Source organism: Aquila chrysaetos, chromosome 6 (genome assembly GCF_900496995.4).
Source record: "Aquila chrysaetos chrysaetos chromosome 6, bAquChr1.4, whole genome shotgun sequence".
NCBI classification, from domain to species: domain Eukaryota; kingdom Metazoa; phylum Chordata; class Aves; order Accipitriformes; family Accipitridae; genus Aquila; species Aquila chrysaetos.
In genome coordinates this window covers 9,245,627-9,270,561 of record NC_044009.1, presented here as the reverse complement: position 1 = coordinate 9,270,561, position 24,935 = coordinate 9,245,627, and the positions used below count along the sequence as shown (strand labels likewise).

At 53.9% G+C, this 24,935-nt stretch overlaps 1 protein-coding gene across 5 annotated transcripts in view; it reads right to left on the bottom strand.

The window, feature by feature from the left end:
- Window positions 1-3,003: 3,003 nt before the first annotated feature.
- The window catches only part of EPHA8 (EPH receptor A8), a 53,003-nt gene continuing 31,071 nt past the window's right edge, over window positions 3,004-24,935 (bottom strand). For 2 of the 5 annotated variants that reach the window (XM_030018835.2, XM_030018838.2), the window contains 14 exons: window positions 19,705-19,860; window positions 18,297-18,632; window positions 15,877-16,001; window positions 15,531-15,693; window positions 14,957-15,053; window positions 14,321-14,388; window positions 13,656-13,781; window positions 12,616-12,801; window positions 11,924-11,985; window positions 11,320-11,529; window positions 8,761-8,910; window positions 7,374-7,564; window positions 6,816-6,971; window positions 3,004-5,386 (listed from right to left, as the gene is read on the bottom strand). In XM_030018835.2, coding sequence (XP_029874695.1) covers window positions 5,272-5,386; window positions 6,816-6,971; window positions 7,374-7,564; window positions 8,761-8,910; window positions 11,320-11,529; window positions 11,924-11,985; window positions 12,616-12,801; window positions 13,656-13,781; window positions 14,321-14,388; window positions 14,957-15,053; window positions 15,531-15,693; window positions 15,877-16,001; window positions 18,297-18,632; window positions 19,705-19,860 — 2,141 coding nt within the window. In that variant the 3' untranslated portion in view covers window positions 3,004-5,271. Of the gene's footprint in view, window positions 5,387-6,815; window positions 6,972-7,373; window positions 7,565-8,760; window positions 8,911-11,319; window positions 11,530-11,923; window positions 11,986-12,615; window positions 12,802-13,655; window positions 13,782-14,320; window positions 14,389-14,956; window positions 15,054-15,208; window positions 15,434-15,530; window positions 15,694-15,876; window positions 16,002-18,296; window positions 18,633-19,704; window positions 19,861-24,935 lie in introns of those variants that run through there. The other 3 variants (XM_030018836.2, XM_030018837.2, XM_030018840.1) reach the window with 3 other exon arrangements.

The window sequence follows — 24,935 nt, the reverse complement described above, 5'->3', positions numbered from 1 at the left end:
GACCTCCTAATCCAAGAGACCTGCATTTCTGCTCTGAAGCCTGTCCCATGTTTCCAGCCCCCACGGCAGAAGTCAATCCTGGCTCATCCTTCCCCGAGCCCGGCTCACTCAAGGTGGGGACACCCTGGCCTGATCGTAGAGCAGGCACTTGTGTCAGCCTCTGTTCATCCTGGGATGAACTGTGCTGCTATCTCACTCCTTGATGGTGGTTTCCAAGACATGACCTATGGGATACTTCAAAACCCATGCAGAACTTAACCCATAACCCTTCCAAGGGTTAAAACAGCAGCTGTGGGTGATAATTCTACCTTACATCAGATTATCCTGAGTAATTTGCTTGGACATGATGCTAAATGACTGTGCTAAAAGCAGGGAGAGAAGGTGGTTTGGGAATACAGCCTTCCTTGGCAGACTAAGCTGGTATGTGATCAGACAGGAATCATATCAGTAAATACGAAGCAGAGTTCACCATCTGTTAACACCATCCATGGAGTGCATCTGACCCCTGCAAACCTGCATAAAGTTGGCACAAAGTGAGCGTGGGTGCAGAGCTAAGACGGGTGGCTCCACGCAGGGCTCTGCAGGTGCTCTGCAAGTCCAGACTGCCACCTCCAGGCACACAAAGCTTGCAGAGCCTCGCTTGCTAATGACACAGACAAATTTGGCCTGGACAGCTGTAAATGAAATGCTTCGGAGATGACTTATTGGTAGCTTGGGGTAATATTGGGTGTGACTAGAAAAGAAAAGCTGTTTTACTAGGGAAAGACCAGCTCCCAACAGTGCAAGTTGGCATAAAAATATCTTGGGGGGCATTTAAGAAGGTGTGAAAATCCTGAGGGCTATTTTGATACATGAAGGGGTTTATTTGCTGTCATACATAAGCCAGAGTTTCCATCACCTCTCCTCAGATGGGAGAGTTTACCTCTTGACCAACTCCTTTCCCTGGACAGGTTCCCTAAGTCCTCTCCACAAGGGGTTTGCTGCTGAGCAGGTTCCTTTCTCAGCCATCAGGATCCCTAGGTGCCAGCCCTGTCCCCAGCCTGGCTGGACCAGACACCCACTGCCTGCAGTGGGGCTCAGCTTTGGGAACACAGAGCAGCGCATGAGGTCTGGAAACGTGGCTCTGTGTCCTGGAGAGGAGCCCTTGATCACTGGCCCTTGCCAGAACTGCAATTTCATGGCATTTTCTTCCAGAAGGGGAAGAAATGATGTGTTAAAAATGACACAACCATACCTTGTTTTCCTGGAGGTTGTGAGTGGGGTGATGCCCTGGGCATGGTCCTCGCAGTCTTTCACAAAGTGATGCTGTAGTAGCTGTGGAGCAGCTCTGAATATGGGCCTCTACCCACACACACCAGCCTAGCTGAGTGCGTCTGCCCCTGCCTGTACCTGGAGGAAGAAGCCAGGCACCAGCATCATCCCTCCTTCCATGGATCAAATGTTTGCTTTGGGACTGAGAAATGTAAGAAAACTTTATACATTTTGCACAATGTGGATACCGGCTTTATTCATAAGTGAAATAAATTAGTGGAATGTGGGTCCTTGGTGAACACTGACACGTCCCAGCATTCCCAGGCTGTCCCACTGTGCCCAGTGCCAGCAGTTACGGTGTGCGAGGTGTGACATGGTTGCTGTCCCTGTCTGCATGATGGAGCGAGGGTCTGAGCAGAACCTGCACAGCTGTGTGCGCTGGACATGCATATGGAGGGGCAGGATGAGGTGACCTTCAGAGGTCCCTTCCAACCATATTTCTTGAAGTCTTTGGCAGATAAAGGCTCCAGCAAACTAGAAAGGTGGAATATGATGCCTAAGGATGTGTTTGGGAGGTGATGGGGAAAGGAGGAGAGTCTGGAACAGGATAGGTCAGGAGCAACAGGAGAAGCAGCAGGCATTCTGCAGTCATGTGTGGGTGGCAGTGATGGGAAATGCAAATACCAAAATGGGGTACGTAAGGGGAAATGCAGAGTGCAGGGCTTGTGAGCTCAGCTCTGGAACAGCTTGCCCAGCATGGGGACCAGTGCTTCCGGAAAGGCGGCACTGGAGAGAACAGTGAAAGGGGTGACTGGGAGGAAGGAGGCTCTGGATGGATCTGGCAGGATAACTTGATAGTGTGTAGACAGCTGGTGCAAGGAGGGCTGGGGCACCTGGGAGGAGAGGGCTGCACAGCATCGTGGTGGAGCCAGGCTGGCCTTTCCCCACAGTAGGGATGTGGAGTAGGGCTGTCCTCCCTGGGGATGGGCGTCTCCAACCCTGAAGGGCTGCAAAGGCTGGGGACATGCGAGCAGGTGCTAACACGGATAAAGCCAATCCCACCCTGTGCTGTGGTGCCCTTTTGGTTTTATATGGCAAGAAAAATATGCTTCTTTCCTGCAAATGCTGGTGTTGCCTTTGTCCCTGCAATACATGCTGGTAAATCCTTCACTGGAGGGCAGCTGAAACCACAGCTAAACAGCTACAAGAAGGGTTTTGTAAGCCCACTTACAAGATACTTCAGCTCAGACTTCAGGGGATGAGACTCGAGGTTTTACTGGGGTTTTGTTTTGCTTTTTTTAAAAATTCCTCTATTTCCAGGAGGGGGTAAGCCTGGTTCTGGGAAAACATGCAAGAGACCCCTTAGGTTCAGAGGAGCCTCTGCAGGCAAGACATCCTGTGCTTGCATGATCTCCTGCAAGAGATGGTCCTACCTAGCAATGACTTGGTAGTTTTGGGGATGCTTCTCCCAGCCCACAGTACAGCAACCCCCCCACAGGGAGCCTACAAATGATCAGCCTCTTGGTCCTTCCCTGCACCTGTGGGCCCATCTCACAGATGCTCCAGCTCCCCAGGGAAGCATCCTTCATGTGTGGGAGGCTTTCTGGAGCAAAGGAAGGTGGTGGCTAGCTGGGCATCCCAGTGCTGACCCCCCTGTGCCTCTGAAGCAGCTGTGGAGAGCCCCATGCTCTCTGCAAGTGGTGAAGCAGGTCTGTGCAGTACAGCGACAACAACAGGCAAGGAGATGGCCCATGGGAAGAAGGAGTTTTATTGTCCAGGAGGAGGTGCACACTCTGAACATAAAAGGCAAACCCTGCCCTGCCATTCCCACAGCTGGCAGCAGCCCAATGACCCCACGCTGCAGGATCTGACCCATGAACCACCTGGAAAGGGGCCATCTGGCAGCTCCCAACCTCAGATCCTGCAGCCCATGTTACCAGGGTTGCCCAGCAAACCCCAAGGACACAAACCTGTGGCACTGACCTGACCTCTGCTCTCCCCAGTTTGTCCATGACAGACTCACCCTCCAGGGTGTCCCAAATGTTGGGAAGAGAGGACATGGCCAGCACCCACCATCCTGTGCTGCAGGGCTTGGACTGACCTCCGTCATGATGATGACTGCAGGGTAGGTGTGTGACAGGTCTGAGTGCGGGATACAGGGTGGAATACAAATTAAACAACACATTGCATCTGTCCCCCATTACAAAGAACTTCCATAGGAAGAAGTAAAGTGCCCGCCACAGTCAGAGAATCCATCAGGACGTAACCGCCCTGGATGGAAAGCTAAGCCAGCCCCAGAAAGGCCAGTTTAGCCAGGATTATTGCAGCTGAGAAATGGCTTTATCCCTCCCCCCACCCTCCCTTGTGCCCAAACAGAACTGGGAGGAACAGACCTCAGGCCAGATCCTACCAGTACCTGCATTTGAGTGATGCTGGATTTAACTGTGCCAGTGCTAAGGACAGGATGCTATGGGCCAGGCTGGTCCCTGGCAGTCAGCGTGGCTCGCCTCCAGCACTTCTTCTCCAGCTGCACCCCTCCCCAGCCACGCTCCCAGCAGATTTTTTTTGCAGTGAGTTCAGCCCCATGACCAAGGCTTCTGTGCTTTGAGACCATTTTTGTGTACTTAACATTGTATTTCAGTAAAACAGTTCCGAAACCCATAGAAAATTGTATTTACACCCAAGACAAACCTTCCCAGCCCACAGCCTGCCCCCCTCCCTGGCACATCTTCATTGCTGCAGCCAGCTCAGCCTCTCAGACCAGCTCCACAAGTCTTTGGAGGACACTGCTCCACACCAGGCAAGCTCGCCAAAAGAGGTGCTCTTGTGGAGGAGAGGAGAGCTGTGAAGGAAAGGCCAACCTCCCAGTCACCAAGCTCATCAGCTGGGTAGTGCTGAAGATCCTCTTTGCCCAGAGCCCCTGTCCCCAGCCATAGGACTGTGTGATTGCAGCTGGAAGTGTTACTCAGGACTCCTCCTCTGCAGATGACATGGCAGCCCTGGGTATAGGCAGATAGCGTGGTAATGGGACAGCTCGTGGGTTTCTCTAGGGCAATGTAAGAACAAAGAAGAGTTTGGCAGAAGTGTCTCTGTCTCTCCATCATGTGAGATGGGAGCAAACTCTCCCACTCCTCTCTGCTCTGGTACAGCTTTGGGGGAGGCCAGGATGGTTGTTCTGCTGGGGGAGAAACCTGAGCTTGTGGCCCTCAAAAATGTGCCTGGGCTGCCCTGGGATGCCTGTGCTGGATCCAGAGAGGAGCAGTGCTGGTGGGTTCAAGAGGTGGAGCGCCTTCTACAGCACCCTTGGGCATCTTGAGGCTCCAGATAGCAGACCCTGGCCAACTCTCCTCCATGGTGGGGAAGTCTCCTCTGCAGGTAGAGCCAGCTGTTCCTGGCACTGCTACCTTGTACTCTATCCCCTGCCCTCCTGGGCTTGGTAGAGGTGGACCATGAAGTCACCTGCAGGCTGGTGCAGTTTAGGAGGTCCAAGCTGGAGTACACTGGAACTGGGAGGTACTGGGAGCAGGTCTGTCTCTGCTGTGTGGCAGCCTGTGGAGTCCTCCTCAGTTCAGAGATCCAACAAACTCCCCAGCTGTCAGATCCATGGGAGCTGTGTGCCATGGCAAGCCAAGTCCCACTGCTCCTGGTATTGCTGTTGCGTCTGATACCCCTCCATCTGCAGGTGCAGCTGGGGCCATCCCGCTGTGTGAAGGGGTTACCACCTGTCCTGCATAGTTGTGTGAGGACCCCCAGTCCCACGGGGACACAGTAGAGAATGGAGAGAGGCATGACATGTCCCTAGCCCGCTTGGAAGGCTGCTCCCCCCTTCACATGGGGGAAGGAGGCAGCAGGACCATCGAGGTATCTGGGAAGTCATATTTCCACTGATGCTGAAATCAAAGACATGCTGGTGGGGCTCCAGGTCCTGGTCTGGTGCCCCTTTTCCTGCTCACTACCCTGCTGCCCCTTTGCCAGGGTAAGTGTTAAGGAATGACCAATGTGGGTCTGCAAAGCTGGTGATCAGAGATGCCTCCTGGGGCCATTTGTGTTCAGCAGCTGGGATCTCATGGCCTGGATACTGCTCAAGATCTTCTTCTGGTGACCCATCATGGTGATGCCCAGACTCCGAATGTCCCTGGAGAACAAAGACACTGTTGGACACCCCATGGGCTGGACCTGTGCCAGGCCCCAGAGAGACACTGCTCCTCCCTGTGTGCTCATCCCATGGACCAGCCTAGGATCCCATGCCTGGCTCCTCTCCACTTGCCCGTCAGCACAAGTCTGCTGCTGCTGAGGGTCCATGGGCATCCTCCCAGGGATAGAGAGGCTGCCATTCCCTCGGGCACATCCTCCTGACAGGGCTGCTGTGACAGCCCCGGGGGGAGCAGGAGGGGAATCACTCCTGACAGGCTAGTAGGTGGCAAGATCGATGCTCTGAAATTGGATTCAGTTTTAGCAAGATGCCCACAGATAACCCAGTCAGAAAGACAGATGGATGATGAGCCTTGCCCACTCAAAAGCTTCCCTGATGTGCATGAGAGACAAGGATCAGTATCAGCTCAATCCCATAGCAAAGGCCCCAAGTACAGCCCCTGATCAATGCACATGACAGCCCTCTGCCTGCGTCTCTCCATCTTCCCTTTCACTGGCTCCTTCTCTACCTGCTGCACCTCAACCAAGGTGTGCACTGTCACATCCTTCCTGAGTCACAGAACTACCATCTGGCACCTCCACACCTTTTGACAGGCAACAAGTCTCCTCAGGGGCAGGAGTGGTTGTTGCCAGCCCTGGCACTAATGCTAACACCAAGGGATGGGGAATGTAAGCCCAGGGTAGGAGCAGATATAGTTGCTGTCTTTTCTGGTACCACTTGGAGCATCAGCCACCTCGGAGATCCCCTAGACAGGTGGCAGAGCAAGCTCCTTAAAGCAGGAGGAGGATGTGTGGTGGGACACACCTTCCCCAGCTCTCCTTACTTAACCCATCCTTAGTCACTTGGCTGTGACCTTCCACTCACACCAAGGTCCTGGGTGGTGCCTCCCTGCCTAGTTGCACTGAGCAGGGAGCCAGTCCAGTGCACTGGGGTCTGAAAAAACTCTGATGTGCACCCCAGATCCGTTTGTTTCCCAACGATCCCAGAGAAACTGTGCAGAATGGCGCAACCGCGCTCTGTTCCAGACATGACTTTTGCAGGGGAAACAAAGGTGAAAAGTCCAAGGAGACAGAAACCTCATATCTGACCCTGCTTTGATCAGGAGGTTGGGCTGTATGACCTCCTGAAGCACCTTACAACCCAAATTACCTATGATGATATTGGAGACCCACCACAGAGCACCAGAAGTGACTTGGAACTCATACCCTCTCAGTACAACTCCCAAACCTTCTCTCAAAGGTCAGCACAGCCTTGGGCATTGTCCCAGGTCTCAACACCTTTTCCTTAGGGGTGTGTCTCTGCCATCAGGGAGCAACTAGATTGAGCAAGCCAAGGCAGAACAGTCACTATTTGTGGCTAGTGGGATGGTGCCGGGCAACCCAACCAATGTTGTTTGTTCTCTGGTACTCACTCAACATTCATGCGCATCACCATGCCCAGGGAGGAGTAGCCTGCCATGGCAAAGTTGTCGCGGTAGTGCCCCAGCCGGATGGAGTCCAGCCAGTCCTCCACTGTCAGACAGCTGGCCAGGTCAAGGAGACCCCTGTCAAAGGGTGTTTGGGTGAACCTGGGAGCAGGACAGAAGGGGTTAGACCAGGAGATGTTGGTCTTAGGTGGCCAGGCTATGAGGTCCACCTCAAAAAGCCTGTGACCCTGCAGGTGAGGGTGGGACAGAGAGAGCCCACGCAGGCTGGTAAAGACAAGCATGCTGCTGCATAGGCACTGCTGCATGTGCTTGACCAGACCCTGGTGTGGGGATGCCATGGTGGGAGCAAGGCAGTGACATGCAGTATGCTTCCCACTGTCCACCACAACCTGTGCCCGTGGGCCCTGTGCATGTCCATGGCCACAGGGGAAGCCACTGCTGCTAGAGCTGGACAGAAATATCCCTTATTCACTGCAACCCACATGCTCTTCCCAGCATCAGCTGTCAAGCCCTGCTCATCGTGATGGCTCAGGGAGCCCTTACCGGTTCACGGTGGCTGTGCACTTCAAGTTGTCAGGGTTGCGGATCAGCTTGTCCAGGATGCCGACAATCTGGGAGAAGCGTGGCCTCTCACTCCGGTCCTTCTGCCAGCAATCCAGCATGAGCTGGTGCAGGGCCGTGGGGCAGCCCATGGGGGCAGGCAGGCGATAGCCTTCCTCCACGGAGTTAATGACCTGGAAGGAAGCCACACGCCAAAGTGGAGCTGCACCCCCACCCCAACTCCCAGCACCCCAGACGGCGGTACACAGGGAAAGTCCCTGCTGTGTGAGTTGCTGGGGCCATCAGATGGGGAAGCAGGGGGCTTATACACAAGATTCATGCTAAACGACAACTGAATTGCCAGCGAGCTGTGCGCAGTCTCTGTGGAGAGCTGGAAGCAGGCTGGATACCATACACATACAAGAAATCACTGCTATGACAGCGGATTTATTAAGGGGTCTAACAGGCCTAAAATATTGCAGCTTCCCTCCAGCTGACAAGCCATGAAAGCTGCACTCGCACTCAGTTGTTCTACAACTAGGGCTTGCCACCGCTCAGCAAGACTGGAGGAAACCCTGCTTGAAGGAACTGTGCGGAGGGGGTAGTGTAAGCTACTGCATCCATACCCTGTTGTCACCAAAGCCACTTTCTAAAATAATAAAAACACTAGGGAGAGAGGGGACTATCAGGACTCCCAGAGCAGGGAGAAGGCAGATAGGTTTATAGTCCCCATAGGTAAAAAAAAGGAGTCCTGTGGTTCTGCAGAGTCAAAATACTCATTTTGTTGCCTCCTTTTGTAAATTTTGCTCCCAGGCTGTAGTCAGGAATATAACCTACATTTTCCTACAGTTTTCATGCTACTTTTGTGGTAAGAGCGGCTCCACGCAACTCTGACAAGCCCAAAGCCTACTGTCAGTTGGTGCAAGCCTGGGGCTCTCAGCAGCCTCACACGGGCAGTGGAAGGGATAGACCCCTAGCACTGGGTGCAGGAGGGACTGGCAGGCTAATGCAGTGGGGCTGCAGTGATCCTAGGGAAGCCCTGACCCCTTCCATGGAATGGGAAAGGTGTCACAACACCTGCTGAAGCTCTCCAGCCAGCAGAAAGGCTTGTACAGAGCAGCAGACGGATGGGGAGACCCACAGTGCACACAGCCAGGCACAGCAAGGAGCCAAGGTGCTGCAAAGGGAAAGGCTGCGTGGTGCAATGACGGGCAACACACTGATGTCCCCAGTGAGGGGACAAGCACTATGTGCACAGCCCTGCAGGGGTGTGAGAAGAGGGAAGGGCTGCTCTTTGAGTCCTCTTTTGCCAGCCCCCTCTGCTAGGCTGGCTTGGGTAAGGGCAGAAGGAGAGGCAGGCTTGCCACCATGCCACCCCACATCCACTCACATCCCGGTTGGTCATGTTCCAGTATGGGCGCTCGCCGTAGGCCAGCACCTCCCACATGACAATGCCGTAGCTCCACACATCGCTGGCCGAGGAGAACTTGCGGTATGCAATGGCCTCTGGAGCTGTCCAGCGAATGGGGATCTTCCCCCCCTGAAAAAGTGAGCAACAGTGGAGGCTCAGACCGTGCAGGGCTCAGGCATCCCTACCTCTCTGCAGCTGGGACAGCAGATTAGACAAGCAATATGCTGGGATGGCATCTTCTGGAAAGGACTGAGGAGGCAATCTGCCCTAAGTAAGCCTAGAGGTGTACCTGAAGGATGACTTCAAGGTATTTCCAGTAGAGCAAGGACAAAGCTGTGCTGTTTTACAAGGTGTTCTTCATGCACAATTCTGGCCCTCAGTGTTCAAGAGGGAGGACTTCAACATGATGAAGTGGGGCCAAGGGCTACCAAAGCACAAAAGCATGGAGCTGAGCTTGGGCCCAGGCAGAGAGCCTGACTTGAGCAGACAAAGAGAGCAATGGCATGTGCTCCCTGTCCATTACTGCTTTGGCAGGCAAGCACTGAAGAGCAAGACTTGTTGAATTAAAGGACCATGCTGACAAAAATCAGCAATATATGTGCTAAGAATACATTTAAGCTAGAAATGTGGTTGCCCGCCATCTGAAGAGGAAAGTTGTGTTGTAGGGAACATCGAGTGGGTTTCCTGGAGTAGCTGGAGCAGGCATGATGTGCCTGGGAACATCTTTCAGGTATTCCTGTCTAGGGAAAGTTGCCTCCACCCAACTGAGTCCTGCCTGCTCTGGCTCACTCCTTGATGGGGACTGAAGATGAATGATGCATCCTTTGGGACAGTCCCCTCCTGAGCAGGTCGAGGACAACAGAGGAGGAACACAGGACACCATCTTATCACAAGTTTCTGAACAAGAAAACATCCTCATTTTCAGGATATCTTGACTGAGACCTTACCAGAGATCTTGTGCTCCTGATCCTGTCACTGCATCCTTGTGGTTCAACTATATCCAGACTATGCACCTAGTCTTGTTCCAGAGCAACCAGATCTGGTGGGTCTCACTGTGCCAAGATGCCTCAAAGCTTCTGCTTGTAACATTTCCAGTGGCTACTCCATCCTCTAGTGACCTCCCTGCTTGCATTCATACTGGGGACATGAGACAGTGTCTCTAGAAACTAGGCAGGATTGGAAAGGGTCAGCAGGTAGGTCAATACATGAGCTCTGGTCACTCAGGTCACCTTCCTGACACAGTGTGGTCACTGACATACTGTCTCTGGAAACTTGTTCACAAAGATTAAAAGCATGGGGGGAAAGCTCAGAGACTGGCTTGGTGGGAGGAAGACCAGGCTATGTGTGTGTCTGTAGGTCACAGACGAGGAGATGGGCTGCTCTGACACCAGGAAGCCCTAGCTGATCTTGGGCCCCTTCTTACCCTTCCTCTGAGAGTCCCAAAGCCAAGATGCAGAAGATGCTGTATTTGAACCAAGCAGCAGGAACCTTCCCCAGAACTAAAGGGTTTGGAATATCAGGTTATTTCTTGAGATACCAAAGGGAGCAGCTGAACGCAAAAACACACACAGGACATATTCTGGCTCACTCCTCCACTTGGCTGAAGCCAAGCCAGGAGCATGAAGGCCATGTTCTCCAGGCTGGGCCATTGTGCATTCATCCCTCAGAGCTGCAACTGCTTTGGGCCATACTCTGCATTGCCGTTAGCTACCCCAAAGTAACCTGAAGCTCTTTCTGCTTCTCTAGTCTTGGTCCTTCTGAAGAATGATGCTTAGACTCCTCAGCTGCAGCTCCAAACTGGCCTCCATCAGGAAATGCCTATCCACCACATTTTCCCAGTCAGAGGTGTGCCTGGAGCACACTAATTCCTTTCATGGCCAGAGAAGAGCAAAAAGAGCACATTCCCTCAATGTATTTCATTTTGCCTCTGATGACCTCCAGGGGAGGAGCACATCAAGCTCCAGAGCTGTCAGGTTGGCCAGAAATATCTTAAAATGCCTTCACAGACAAAAGTGTCCTATATTAAAACAAAACCACCTAGGTTGCAAAGCCAATTCCCACCCTTTCCACACCCCTGAATAAGGCAGAGTCGCATGGAAAAACGTGTGTGGCCACATGACTGAAGAGTGTACCATAACACCCACTTACTGGCTGATGGCTCTAGGACAACTGAAGGAGTGGATAGAGCTACAGAGTCTAGGGAAGCACTCCAGTGGGGACATGGGAGTGTCCCTGTGCAGGGGGCCACACATGCCCTTGGGAGCTGTTGGCTGGGGAGGTTTGATCAGCTCCCTGCTCTCCCACCCTGCTTCTCTGTTCACCATACACTTCAGTTCTGGGACGTCCCTCTATGAAGGACAATGCATTAAGGCTCTTTGGGTTCATGCTCTTGGTCCAGACATCAGCAGCGAGGTCACTATCTCCATTCCTGCCCTGCCTATTTTGACTTGAGAGTGTCTAACTTTTCCATCTGTTAGTGGCCTGGGGCAATCACCATCAGTAAGGATAAAAAAGACTGCAACGCTAGGAGCCACGCACCGTGGTGGTGTACGCAGCATCAGGGTCATCCTCCAGGATGCGTGAGAGGCCAAAATCAGACACTTTGCAGACCAAGTTGCTGTTCACCAGAATGTTACGGGCAGCCAGGTCCCTGTGCACGTAGCCGAGGTCAGACAGGTACCTCATGCCTGCTCCGATGCCACGCAACATGCCCACCAGCTGGATGATGGTGAACTGTCCATCATGTTTCTGGAAAGGGAATAACCCAGAGTTCATTCGTGGTTTTCACCAGCATCCTGTTGATGCTGCTCCCATTAAACTAACCCACTAGCACCTCTCATCTTTGGCTTAGTACCTCCTCTAACCTCAGTGCCTCTCTCTTTCCCCCCAGCCCAGTTCCTGCCCTCCCAGAACCTCTGACATGCCACTCAGGCAGGTGTCCCTGCCTTTGTGGTGCTGCTCCGGGGAGCCCAGCGTGATGCCCAGGAGCTGGTGTCTGCTGGAGAGATGAGAGCCCAGAGCACACAGCTCTCACACAGGGGTTGCAGTGGCCATGAGGCTGAGGAGCAGGAACCAGCCTCTTCTCCAGTCACTCAGCCCACAGGAATGTGCAATGAATAAAAAATACAAAAGAGGTCCTTACCCTGAGGAAGGTGTCTAGCGAGCCATTCTCCATGTATTCAGTAACAATCATTACCAATTTGCCTGCAGAAGACAAGGGAGGTCAAGTTAGCAGAGAAGTCACCTTCCTCTGGGAAGCCCAGTGCCAGGCTTTAACTGGGAAAGAAATGAATCCAGGCCTGTGGATCTCCTGCAATCCTGAAGAGCAGTCTCACCCCTGCACCACGCAGGGCTGCAGGACGGGCAGGACGGTGGGGATGTGGCAATAACCCCGACATTTACACCTCCCTCCAGGTGCTATTGATGTGGCTAGGTCAGCTTCGTTATCCCACTGAAATTTGCATTCCATTAGCATAACGCTTTGCATCAGAATGTGCCTTTTTGAAGGAAGACTTCAAATTATGATTCAATACAGGCAGCTTTAAAATAAACACTAATGGATAGGAGATCTCCTAAACCAATAACCCTGACCTGAGGCGCAATGCAGATCAAGGTGGGGAACTGCTACATGGAAAGTTTGTCATGTAAGAGAAGGCAAGGGGGTGGGATGGAGGAGACCCAGGGTAAATGGACATCTGACAAATGAGCAATTGAGGCAGCTGAAGGACTGAGTGCACCCGAAGTGATCCCTAACCCCCATCTCCTAGGGTGCCCACAGGGAGATACGTCCCAGCTCTGCCCCACCATGGGGTCCCATCCCTGCCAGCCACCTACTCCTGGTCACCACTCCCTCCAGATGGATGACGTTGGGGTGGTCGAACTGTGCCATGATGCTGGCTTCGCTCAGAAAGTCCCGTCTCTGCTTCTCTGTGTAGCCTGCTTTCAGTGCCTTGATGGCCACGGGAATCTCCCTCTTCCCTGGCAGCTTCAGGCGGCCGTAGCACACCTCTCCGGACTCCCCTGCAAGGCAAGAGAAGGTGAGGGCATGGAGAGCTCCTCAGCTTCTTGCACCAACCCACTAGCACCACAGATCACCCAGACTGCCAGCATGCTCACAGCATGCTCCAGCCCCTCAGGACTCCTGGGGTCTTTGTGCATCACTGCCCCTGAGTACAGAAAGGTCATCTCTGGCTTCCAGTGCCACCTCTGGGAACTGGGCAGAAATACCAGAAACCATCTCTCTCATACCTTTTACTGAAGACAATGGGCCAAGAGTAATGGTTACAGTGGCACTTGCTTTACCACTTTTAATGAACAAATTTGGGAGTCTCTTAGAGCAGCAGGGATGTCTCTCAGCCAGGCTTCCTAATGCTGCTCTGGGGTAAGCCCTTGGGGTGCTGCTGGTAAAGTTCCAGTTCTGGCTCTGCCCCGTGCTTCCCTGCAAGCCCCTGTTCCTATGCAAAAATCCCTTTTGTTCTGAAAATTTACCATTTTGCTTGCAATTTCATTTGCATCTTGTCACCCCAGATGCTTGCTCCAAGGTTTGAAAGCAGGGTGGCAGCGTTGGAGCGCCCACGCGGGACAGGCTGAGCCATCTGCTGCGTCAGCCTGAGCTGTCAGTGCCACGCTGGCTGAACAGCAACCCTCTGCACCAGGCTCCCTCCAAAGAGTTTATTTCATGCACCAGAAAACCCCCACTCTATCCATGATTTTGATCTCAGAAGGATGAGGAGCAGATGAAGCCCTGGCTGAGCACTGTGTCAGTGCTGCACAGCCTGCTGTGGTCCCAGCGGGCCATGGGGATGGCACAACCTCAGACTGTGAATTTCCCTCAGCAGATGCTATGCAAAGAGGTCCCTGGCCCAGGGACTCACCAGACCCAATAACCTTCTCAATCTTGATCCGGGAGGCCTCGATTTCACGGGTGAACTCATGCACGGCTTGGCAGGGGTCTTCGTATGTGTGGGGGTCCACGTAGAACTTGGACTCGGGGAACTTCACTGCCAGGTTTCAAAGGGGAGATAGGAGATAAGCTCTTTCAGGCAGCCCTGCTGAGAAGTAGGGGCACCCGGCAGCTGGGCAGAGGATGGGCAGGGACAGGACTCCTTGGGTTGACATGCTGAGGAGCCACAGAGGTTGCAGCCCCAAGGAACCCTAACGTATTCTTTGGCATAGCAGTGCCCTCAGAGCAGTCCAGGATCTGCCCAGATCTCCTCCATGCGATTGTCCCCCTCCATAACCCCCCCAACCCCACCCCTCACCTGTGATGAGTTTTCTACTCTTCTGGCCTGCTGCTGTCTGCGATGAACATGCTGCAGTCCCATCTTATGCTGTGCAACCCTTCAACCCCATTACCAGGATGCCCCTGGGATCAGAGCCCCCGCTCAGCTCTCCTAGACACATCCCCAGAAGCAGGCAGTGGTCATAACACTTCCCCCTGCAAACCACAGCAGTGCCAGGCAGTAATGGTCCAGGTCCCTGCCCATCCACAGGGCTGAGGTCCTTCACACCCCAGGGGCAGCAGCAGGGAGGGTCCTACCTTGCCCATTCTGATAATGCATCTTCTCCTCGTCGGAGTCCTGGAAAGCCTTGCTGTACCCACAGTGCCTGCCACAGGGACACAAGAGTCAGAAGAGGTGCTCCTGTCCCTTGGTCCCACAAGCAGCCCAAAGGCAGGGTGGAAGGCACTGTGTGCCAGGGCTGTAGGCAGCCCAGGAGGAGCTGGAGCTAACACTTGGCCCTCCACCAGCTGCATCCCCATGTCTTGCTGGACAAATACTTCAGCCTGGAGCAAGGTACTTTCCAGATGCTCTCCAAGGCTTGGCAGTGCTAAAAGCTGCAGCCCTTTTGTCTTCTCTGGGCAGCAGCATGTGTGCTCCACATGCCTGGCTCAGTCACGCTGAGATGTAGCAGACACAGTCCCCCTTGGACCTTTTTGATGGAGAAGAGCTCTCCACTATTCAGCCTGCTGGCATGAGGGGAAGGTCTGGAGACCAGCTCTGCCTCAGGGAAAGTGGAGGCAGGGTGACCCCTAAATGAAGTCTCTTGGTTGCTTATTAAGCCCTGACCTATGGATGCTCTGGACAAACCGAGAGGACAAAAGTGGCGCCCAAGTACTCCCATCCCTGCTGCCCTGCTTGGTGACAAGCTGCACTGACCTCCAGAAAACACTTACCTCTTCTTGCAGATTAGGACCACCAGCAGCGCGACGAGGCCAGTGATGAGTGTCAAGCAGATCCAGACAATCGTCATCGTGTCATACCGGAGAGAGACTGGAAGAAGCAGGTTAGGAAGGAGGTGAGCTGGAGTGGGGAGTGCTCTGCTGAGCTCAGAAACTTACCTACCCCAATGGGGTCATGATCTTCAAAGATAAAGCACTATCCACCACCCAGCCCCAGCTTTGGGGCTCTCCTAGTGTACAGGGACCATTTATACATGGGGAAACCAAGCACAGATCTGGGAAAGCCATGGTGATACAGCAAACCAGTGCAGAGAGGAGTCTGGGGCCTCAGGACCTCACCAGGTCTTCCCCGCCCTGGCTGCTATGTCCTTCCTCCTTCTTCTTCCTAATGTAAAAGAACATCTCAGGAGGGCAAACTCAAGCAAGCCCTGCAGGCTGAAACCCCAGCAGATGTTCTTCCAGCCTCCTTCCCTATGTGGCAGAGGAACAATGGCCATGGAGAAGGGCATCACTATCCCCCATGCTCCCTGCTCCACACTTACCACATCCCACAACTGCACACACTCACCTGGCTTCCCCGTTTCCACCTCCACAGTCTGACTGAACCTCCCGCAGCCAGCGGAGGTGCGAGCCCGAACCTGGAAAATGTAGCGGGTTGCAGGCTTGAGCCCAGAGATGGTGGCAGTGGTGCCCTTGGATTTTAGGGTCGAATAGCTCTGCATTTCCTTGTCCTGGGGAAAAACAACACCAAAAACCTTGCTGCATTAGCACAGCAACCACAAAATCTTCCAAAATAGTCCTTTGTGCAAGGCTGGCTGACAGCAGCAATTGCACCAGCAGGATTTAAACCGAGCCATGCCCCTGTCTAAATCCACCATGCTGGGACCAGTTTGCGGCAGCAAGCTCAGCATTACCTTCTCATAGTACTTGATCTCATACTCCAGGATGATGCCGTTGGGCTGGTCTGGCTCTTGCCACAGCAAGGTGACGCTGTTCTGGCCCGTGCTCTCCTGGCGGACTACCACCACCTGGGACGGGGCTGGGGATGCAGATGGCAGGGTGTTAGGTACCTGCTGGTGTGGGTCCTGCGTGGATGAGGGCAGCAGGACACAGCAGCAGGGAAGGGTGGAACTGGAAACCCATGCAGGATGCCTGGTTTAAGCCATGTTTCTGTTTTGATTAAAGCCATGAGATGGGTGCTGTGAAGGGCCTTGCAAACAGGCTTTGCTCGCTTCAGTTGCCTCAATCTCTTTCCCATGGAATGAGCAGGCTCTGAGGATATGAAAAAGGAGGGCAGTGTCCCAGCACAGGCAGGAGGGGACACTGGTGTTTTGCTGTGACCTGGAGCCAGAAGGGAGAAGGGGCTGCAGGGCTGGAGGTTGTGGAGATCCCTACCAGGACCCTGACCCCTCCTGCCCCCCAGCTGGGGAATGGGAAGAGGGTCAGGGGAAGATGGGAAGAGGAGATGATAAATGCCCAGAGGGGTGATCGGGGAATGAGCATCTGTCTAAAGGTGCCCTGGCGGTGCTCTCCTGCCCTGAGATACTGGTCATATGCCTGGGCCTGGGTTGGGAGCCTGTGAATCAGTCCTTGTACCTGCCATGCCCAAATTGGAGCTGTCACAGCTGGAGAAGCCAACTCATGAGCCTCTTTTCCTGCTGGGAATACCCCCCTGGAAGGACCCCAGAGAGTGTGGTGGGTGCTGCGATGGCCAGGCGCAGCCATGGGGTCCGTGGGAAGGGGTCAGGCACCCATTATGACCCTAAGTGCTGAATGAAAAATGGGATGTGGTGGCTCTGGGGAAGATAGAGCTGCTGTCTGCCGTGGCTGCAGCACAGGGGTGTCCCTGGAGGAGCACAGAGACCAAAAGAGGCCCCAGGGGCTGCAGCAGCAGTGGGGTACCCAGGGACTGAAAGGCAGCAGTTATAGCTCAGTTCATCTTTGAGCTGGCTCCTCTGAGAAGCAGAAATCACTGTTGGGACACAGGACCCCGGGGAGCTGGAACAGGGTGGGATGGTGGGAATCAGCTAAACCCCAAGGGCATCTCTCCAAACAGCCCCAGGGCATCTCTGCTGCACCAGCCTCCCCGGGGCTGGGGGGACAAGAGTGATCACCACCCAGCATGGGCAAGCCACCCTGAGCAGGGTGGCAGGGATCGCTCAGCCCTTCCTGGCAGGCAGGGATGCTCTGTGGTGCACAGCAGCTGGAGCACTGTGCAGGCACAGCAGCTAAACCTCAATCACTACCAAATTCCCAACCCTGCTGGTGTTGCGGCACCTGCTCAGTATCCACTTCCCAGCAGAGAGGTTGAAATGGGAATATTCAGCACTTCCTGAGAGCATCCCCCTCCGAGGCATCAGGCTGATGCTGCTTGTCAGCACTTGGAGGGATCATGCAGGAGCAAGCCAGCAGGACTGAGCCATTTCCACATAGGCTCAGTGAAGTGCTGAAGGAGTGCTACAGGCAGGCATTAGTAACAAAAGGGCCTTGTTCTCATGCCAGCCATGAGCTAATCCAGCGAGGCTCCCCGGGTTTCTCCTGCTGGCACCACCGCCATGAGAGCAGAAGGGGCTCAGCATCACAGGAAGTTCCTGCGGGCTCGTTTCCAACTGGGAGGATTAACAAGAAGGGTCAGTCCCTGCCGTGTCCTCTCTGCCTACAGCGTGCTCCATGGAAAGGGGCTTAGCTGGGCTCTGCTCTGGGGACATGCCTAGGTGACCCTGTAGCAGGGTCCTGGCCCACCTGGGCTAGAGCACTGCTCAGAAATATTTCCTGGGGAAAGAGCATTTCACAGCAAGGGATTTGCACAGATGAGACATGCATGAGAGAGACTTTTCCCAGCAAACGTTGCTGTCACCTGCCAGGGCTGGGCATTGGTGTGAGCTAAGAGCAGAGCATGAACTGCTGCTTGGCCCTTTGGGAAGGGACAGAAGGTTGGAGGAACAGCCTGAAAGATTCATGCTCCACTTAGTGTTCCTGTCAATAAACAAGTGTTCTCCGTGCCCCCTGTCTCCTGCAGAATAGGAGCCTCCACCAGTGGCTGCAGGCTGAAGTGGAAGGAAAGGAGGATGAAAAAGGATACCATGAACCAGAGAAGGGTAAGACTTGCCTTGGGCAGCATCTTGTTTCCAGCCCACCCCGGCTCCCTGAACCCACCTCCAACAGCAGAGGTGATAGGGGCCACATCTCCTGGGGGTCCCATGCCCATCACCAAACCAGTCCTTGGCTGCTAGGGCAGGTTCTGGCTCCTGCAGATACTGGCTGGAGCAATGTCAGAGCAACATCAGCATCACCCACACAGGCAAAGCCTGGGGGGGGTGTCTGCTCCTCCTACCTGCCTGGTTTGTCGTGATGTTGGCGACTGCAGCTCTCCTGGACTCCAGGCTGAGGTCGGAGACGCCATTGACAGCCTCCACCCAAAAGGAGTAGTTGGTGTGGGCCAGGAGGTTGGTCACCGTCAGCGCTCCCTGCACCAGGCTCATCTGCTGGGGCACAAAGCGGATTCCACTGCCACACGCCTCGCACTGGCCAGCGTCCCCCGCGCAGCGCCTGCAGACCACGTTGTACACGATGTCAGCTCGTCCCCCCTTGTCCAGGGGTGGGCCCCACTCCAGTGTCACTGAGGTGCCATTTACACTGGAGATCAGGTTCACAGGAGCAGAGGGGGGGCCTGGAAAAGAAACAGAGGTTCAGGCAGAGCGGGAACTGCTGAAGTGTGTTGGGACTGGCAGAGCATGGGACCCACGGAGAGATGCATCTTGGGCAGCATGTACCTGTGTATACAAATGATGCTACAAGGAATACAAAGCTGCCCAGAGAGGGAAATGCTCCAAACAGAAGACAGCAAAGACACAGACAGGTCTCAGGGTGAAATGCCATGGAGGTAAGATGCTCTGGGCCAGGATGCCAAATGCCAGGCAGGCAAAAGCTGATGTTTGTTCTGGGGGAAGCAGAAAGCAATGGGGATGCATGAAGCTTTTGGGGGAAGAGCCAAGGTGCTGATGGGTTGGACAGTGGAGAACAGGATCTGCTCATCTAAAGGGAAGGGTAAACTCACACTTCCTGGGGAAATCAACAATCTTGGGTGGATATCCCCTAGGGAAACACAAGTCAGATGCTGCTGACCTGTCTTTCACCCTGGCTTCAGCTAGCCCCACACCCTTCTGCCCTGCTGGACCAACTACAGAGAGGATGACTCCTCCTGGGATGTTCTTGTCCCCTTTTAATAGCACTAGGCCCCTCAAAACAGTCTATTGCAGAGAGCTGAGCTGAAACCATATGACAAGCCCTGGTGCCACTGTCCACCCACAGCGAAGGAGAGCACAGAAACATTTGTGCCACCCTGTGGCCTCCCAGGGGTCTGACCACCCTGGGCATTTCTGTAAAGGGAAGTGGCCACACTGGCTGGTGCATGAGCAGGTGAGCTTGCCGGCAGAGACATGGTCTCAACCTGTCCTGTCACAGGAGAGACGCCCGGGAGGGGAGCAGACTCTGCCCAGGGATGTTTGGAGAGCAGCAGGATGAGGATGAGACAGAGGGCAGTGAGGGAGTGCAGCTAAGGGGGTCTCAGCTCGTGCACTGAAGGGAGACCTGGGGTTGAAAGGCTGCTACAGTGCCTTGGGCAGCATGCACAGAGGCAAGGGTGCATGCTGGGCTCAGCCAGGGAGCATCTGCTGTGTCCGAGGACTTGATGCCTGTCCCGCTGCAGCGCGGACGGGTGCCTGGGCAGCCGCGGTACTCACGCGTGCAGGCAGCCGAGGGGGGGTCCTGCACCGCCCTGTAGAAGCTGCTGTCACAGCGGCACACGCGAGCCGCCCGGCTCTCCGAATGGCTGTGCAAGGGGCACTTTGCACACAGCTGGTCCCCGGGGGCTGACTTGTAAAATCCCAGCTGGCAGGCTGCAGAGAAGGTAAGGGGCAGAGGTCAGAGGGATGCGCCCGGATAAGGAGCATACCACGACTCGGTGGATCCCACCAGCACAAAGCTGGACCCCACTCTCACCCCCATCACAGTGCATGGGAAACCAGCCCTTCTCCCCAGCACCTGGGTGAGTCCTGCTCCAGCTGTCCAGCTGGAAACCGTGTTCTGTGACAATTGCTTTTGTCTCTCCCCCAAGGTGTCATCTTGGTACTTACTGCCATCCTGGTACCCATTCACCACTGTTTCACAAGCAGACTTAGGTGCATCTGTTTTTGTGAGCTGCCTGCAAGGCTCGAGGTGCTCTCCTTGTACCCATGCCTACTGCCCAGAGCTCTGCCCACTGCAGCCACCCCTCTGGGGCACCACCTGGCCCCGGGGCAGGGAGCGCTGCAAAGATCAAACCAGGCAGCACTGGAAATTGCTTTGTTAACTATTCTAAGAACCATTATTTACAGGGCAAATTTGCAGCACAGTCCTCACTTCACAGTGATGTTGTGAACTGCCATACTACTCATGCTGGATGTACCCAGGTGTCCAAGAGCATCCATGTGGGCGGTTTCAAGAATTAAAAGCTCCGCACCTGGGACATGGTGCACATCCCTCTGCAAGCCCCTGGTGTGCCACTATACAAAACAAGTTTGCTTGCACAAAACAAAGGGAAAACTCTCTTGTTTCACATTGCAGCAAAATGGCAGTGCATGCATGCTGCCTGCTATCTGCAGAGGGACAGCAAGGCCAAATGAGCTACCCTGAGCTTTTTTCTGACAACACAACCCCCCTTCAGTTGCTCTGCCTCCTCCTGGTGCTGGGGACTGTGTGGCAGCAGCACATGGTCATCCCACGCCGTGGCTGGCATCAGTCTGCTCCATCCTACCCCCACCTCTCCCAGAAACCCCTCGGGTGAATCATTTGTCACACAAACAAACAACTCGTCTCTCATTAGGAAAATCGATTAGCTCAAAAGTGACATGTGGCATGTCAGGTATCTGTCCGGGGGTGGAAGGATCTTTCCTTTCTTGCAGATTTCAGTTCCAAGTAAGGAAAAACAGGCTCCGTCTGAGTCACTGTATTCATCAAGTACTTCTAGGACCAGTTCCAGTGATTCAAGCATTAATCCTGGCTCTGACTCATTTCTGTTTTTCCTTACTGAGGTAGTAATACCTTCATTTTCCCGTCCTTACCCCCGGTGGCCACCTCTGCATACTGCCTCAAATTTTGCTTCCAAGCATGTAGAAGGGTTTTGTTTGTGATCCAGCATCCCCAGTGGTCTGGGTCCCTCTGTGCTGGCTGTTTGTTCTGCTTCTAGGTGCTGATTTGTTTTGTTATTAATAACACTCCTTTCCTTGCCACAGATCTCCCTGGACTGATTGCCACCAACATATTTCATGTGTCACACACTGCGCAGTAATGCAACAGCCTCTTTATAATTGAGCTACTTCCAGCAACAGCAGCTGAAGGCTGTGCTCCAGCCACACACATCCCTGGTGGCTTGCTGGTCCCTCTTCAGACTCTGTCACTAGCTCCTGTGGCAGTTTTGCGCTGAATGCTGCTTTAAAGACGGAGGAGAAATACTACTAGCAGGATGTACCAGGGATGGTGGTATCACAGGTTGGTATCACAGCTTGGTATAGCAGGCTGGAAAAAGCAAAGGCCAGAAGCTCCAGAGCTTGTTCCCAAATCCCTGCTCCTCCAGTCCCCGAATAGCATCAGAGCAAGGAGCAGAAATGCCCAGACTTGGGGATGCAAGGGAAGGCAGATGTGACTCATGAGGAAATTGCAGCAGCTCTGGGCTGGCTTTGCTCCCCAGCTCTCTCAACATCTTTCACCTCCTCAAGGGCATCAGAAGAGGAGAGAAAACAGGGGAGGCAGAGCTGGGAGAGGATGATTCCTGTCCCCAGCCAACCACACCAAGGACAGCCCGGGACATTTGCCAAGCTCTGTGCTGACTGGTCTTTGTTATCCCACACACCAAGAGAGCCAGGGACTCTCTGCCTTTACCAAATGCCCTCTGCCTGATGCTGCAACACCCTCCGGTCTGCAACCCCTTGTTTTTGGGTGTAAGACTGAGATGAGTGCTGTTACACCCTGTTCTCAGGTGGGGACAAATTTGGGGGGGTAGGCAGCTGGGGAAATAAACCAAATCATATCTCTAAGAAAGAAAAGTTCCCAGTTCCTCTGTGTGGGAAAGGATGAAGACATGGCATGAGCACAGCCTACCAGATAGGAACCAAGCAATGAGACAGCCCCACAGTCCATGCTAGCCAGCATGCATGCCAGGATTTGCCACCTTCAACTTGTTGTGTGAAGCCCCCCTTGTACCTGCAAACCACTGTCATCTCTACCCATGCAGGACCCAGCAACCAGGGACTCTTGATTCAAGAAGCACTGGAGTGGTTCTCCCCACCAATATTTAATTAAGGGCAAAGAAATCAGTGCTGTATCATGTATCAGGTACAGAGACAGGCCAGCAGGAAGGCTGGGAACATGAAGCACAGCAGATTTGCACTAAGCAATTGTAATCACTTAGCATTTAATGCTGTAAAAAAAAAAAGAAAGCATTAATTACCTGTAGCAATGATTCCAATTATTTTAGATGCACTCAGGGGGAAAATTATCCTAAATGACAAATTACAGGTGAATTTGTGCACCAGGGCAGAGCTGCTGAGAGCCACCTCCCGGCACCTGGACAGCACGAGCACATGAGGAAGCCTGGAGAGCAACTGGGGCTGGGGTAGATGCTGCTCTGGATGGGGTCATGCACCTCTGTGTGTCTCAGTGCTTGCTTTAGGTGGAAGCAGGACACATGTGCAAAGCCTTTTGCAGGCTTGGGAGACAGGGCACCAGCTTGGAACCTGCACAAGATATGAAATCCCTACAGTACAGGATGACAGGCATGTCCTGCTCTGGATTGACGTCTCTCATGCCAAGCCAATGACATGTGGAAGACCAGGACCTCCTGGGTTAGCTCTGGTAAGAGCAAACCATCAGAGAAGTGGCCAGCAAGAAAAATTCAGTCAAACACATCAGGTCTAAAATCTACAGGGCTCCACAGCCATGGTTGTAGCACACACTGAAGCCACCCACCAGGGAGGTGCAGAACCATTGTCCTGCTGTCTTCACTGCAACCAGCTATTGCCACCTACCGGAAATGCCCTCCCAGGAGCCTTGTAGAAGGTGGGGATTTCTTTTTTTTTGTTATTATTTTATACAGCTGATACCCTTACTCTGTGTCTGAGGATCTCGGGTCCTGCCTCTTTGTGGACCACCAGAAGTCCTGCTACTGGTGTCCTTCTTCTGTCCCCAGTGCCATTCCCCATGCAAAACCCAGCCAAGGTTGTCTGTCCTTGCAGTTTCATCTCTTGGTGTGGTTTTGCAGTGCACATGGGACAACAGCACACCTTTGCCTGCAGCCCAGCTCAAGACGTGCATATCTACACTGGGCTTGCAGCCCAGACCCCTGGCTGGTCCCAGAGACACAAACAGAGCCTACAAAAACCACCACTAAACCTGTGCTTGGCAGAGCACATCTCCAACCCTCTATCGCAATTATCACCCCAACCTGTTGGGGGTAAATGCCACAGGGCTTCCACTGATCCCACTACCCTGCACAGCACAACTTGCCTGTTTTTCCCAGCCCACCAGCCCCACTCTCTCATGCATCGCCTGCCCAAGGGGCCCCGGAGCAGCAGGCTTGTCTTGGAAACAGCGAGCGTGGGGAAGGCGCTGCCAGCCATCTGTAGTTTGGTCCATTTGTTTCCCTCCCTCTCCATCCTCTGGGGACAGGACAACATCTGCTAATAAGCTGGCAGAGCTCAGGAGATGATAGATGAACCTGTCGAGGATACACTAGCTGGGAACGAGCTGCTCTTCTCAGTCTGAAGTTGCCATCTGGGACCAGTGCTCTGCAGGTGGCCCTGGTGGGACCACCAAGGGCTACTTCAGTGGGGCTGCAAATGCGAGCATCGATCCCGTGTCAATCCCTCTTGGCTCCATCCTCAGGCCAGGAGGTTTGGGCAGGGCGAGGGCACAGCTGAGAGGGTGCCATGGGGAAGCTCTGCAGCACCGGTGCCACAAATTGCCCCCTTCCCTGACCCTGCAACAAAGCTGGACATCAGCAAGCACTAGAAGGGAGCCAAGAGGACCAGCAGAACATACTTCAGGGGTGCTGGGAAGAAATAGAGATGGAAATAAGGGTGTCACAGCCACTGTGACAGCCAGAGACAGACACCACTCCCAGAGCCCTCCAGGATGCAGAAGAAGCTAGCACAGAAAATCCCAGCTCCTTTCAATCCAGTTTCAGCATGATGCTCAGCTCCCACATGACACAGACACTGAAACAGAAGCATGTCTTAAAAAGAGGCATCTGCCTCATTGACCCAGACTTTGTGTTTTTGCAAGGCTGTGCTCCCCTTTCCCTGCAATCCCAGGTCAGCCCAGGCTCTGTCCCCAAGTTGGTCGGTGGTCTGGAGGGGGTTTTGGGGACTGGCTGGGCTGGCTTTCTCAGGCAAACTCTTGGTCCCTAAATCATGCATCATCCCACGGCCCTGCTGATGCTCTGTGCATCCTTTGCGTCCTGCTCGCCCCTGCACTGTCTCACACCTCCAATCACTGCCTTACTTCTAGACACTGAGAACCACCTTACAGCCCTTCACACAGCCCAGTTCCTACCTTGCAGCCCCTTTGCACAGCTCACAACCCCTTCCACCCCCAATACTGCCTTACAACCTGTCACACCACTCTACACATCTGAACTTGTCTCATATCACCCCAGACTCCACCTCATATCACCTCCCCACTGCTTGGCCCTTCTTCCCACAATTCAACCCATCTCACACTCCTTCACCCCCCCGAATGTTGCAGATAGGGGAACAGGGGGAGTTTTGGAGTTTTCACCCATGAAGATTTTGCAAAGCTAGCAAAACCCTACACATAAGGCTGCGAGCAAATGGCACATGCAGCAAAGGGCACCCTGCACAGCTTCTTGCTCCCAGATTTCACGGCCACTGGGACAAGTTGTCTAAGGAACCTCTGCTCTTCCGAGTGGAGTAATTCT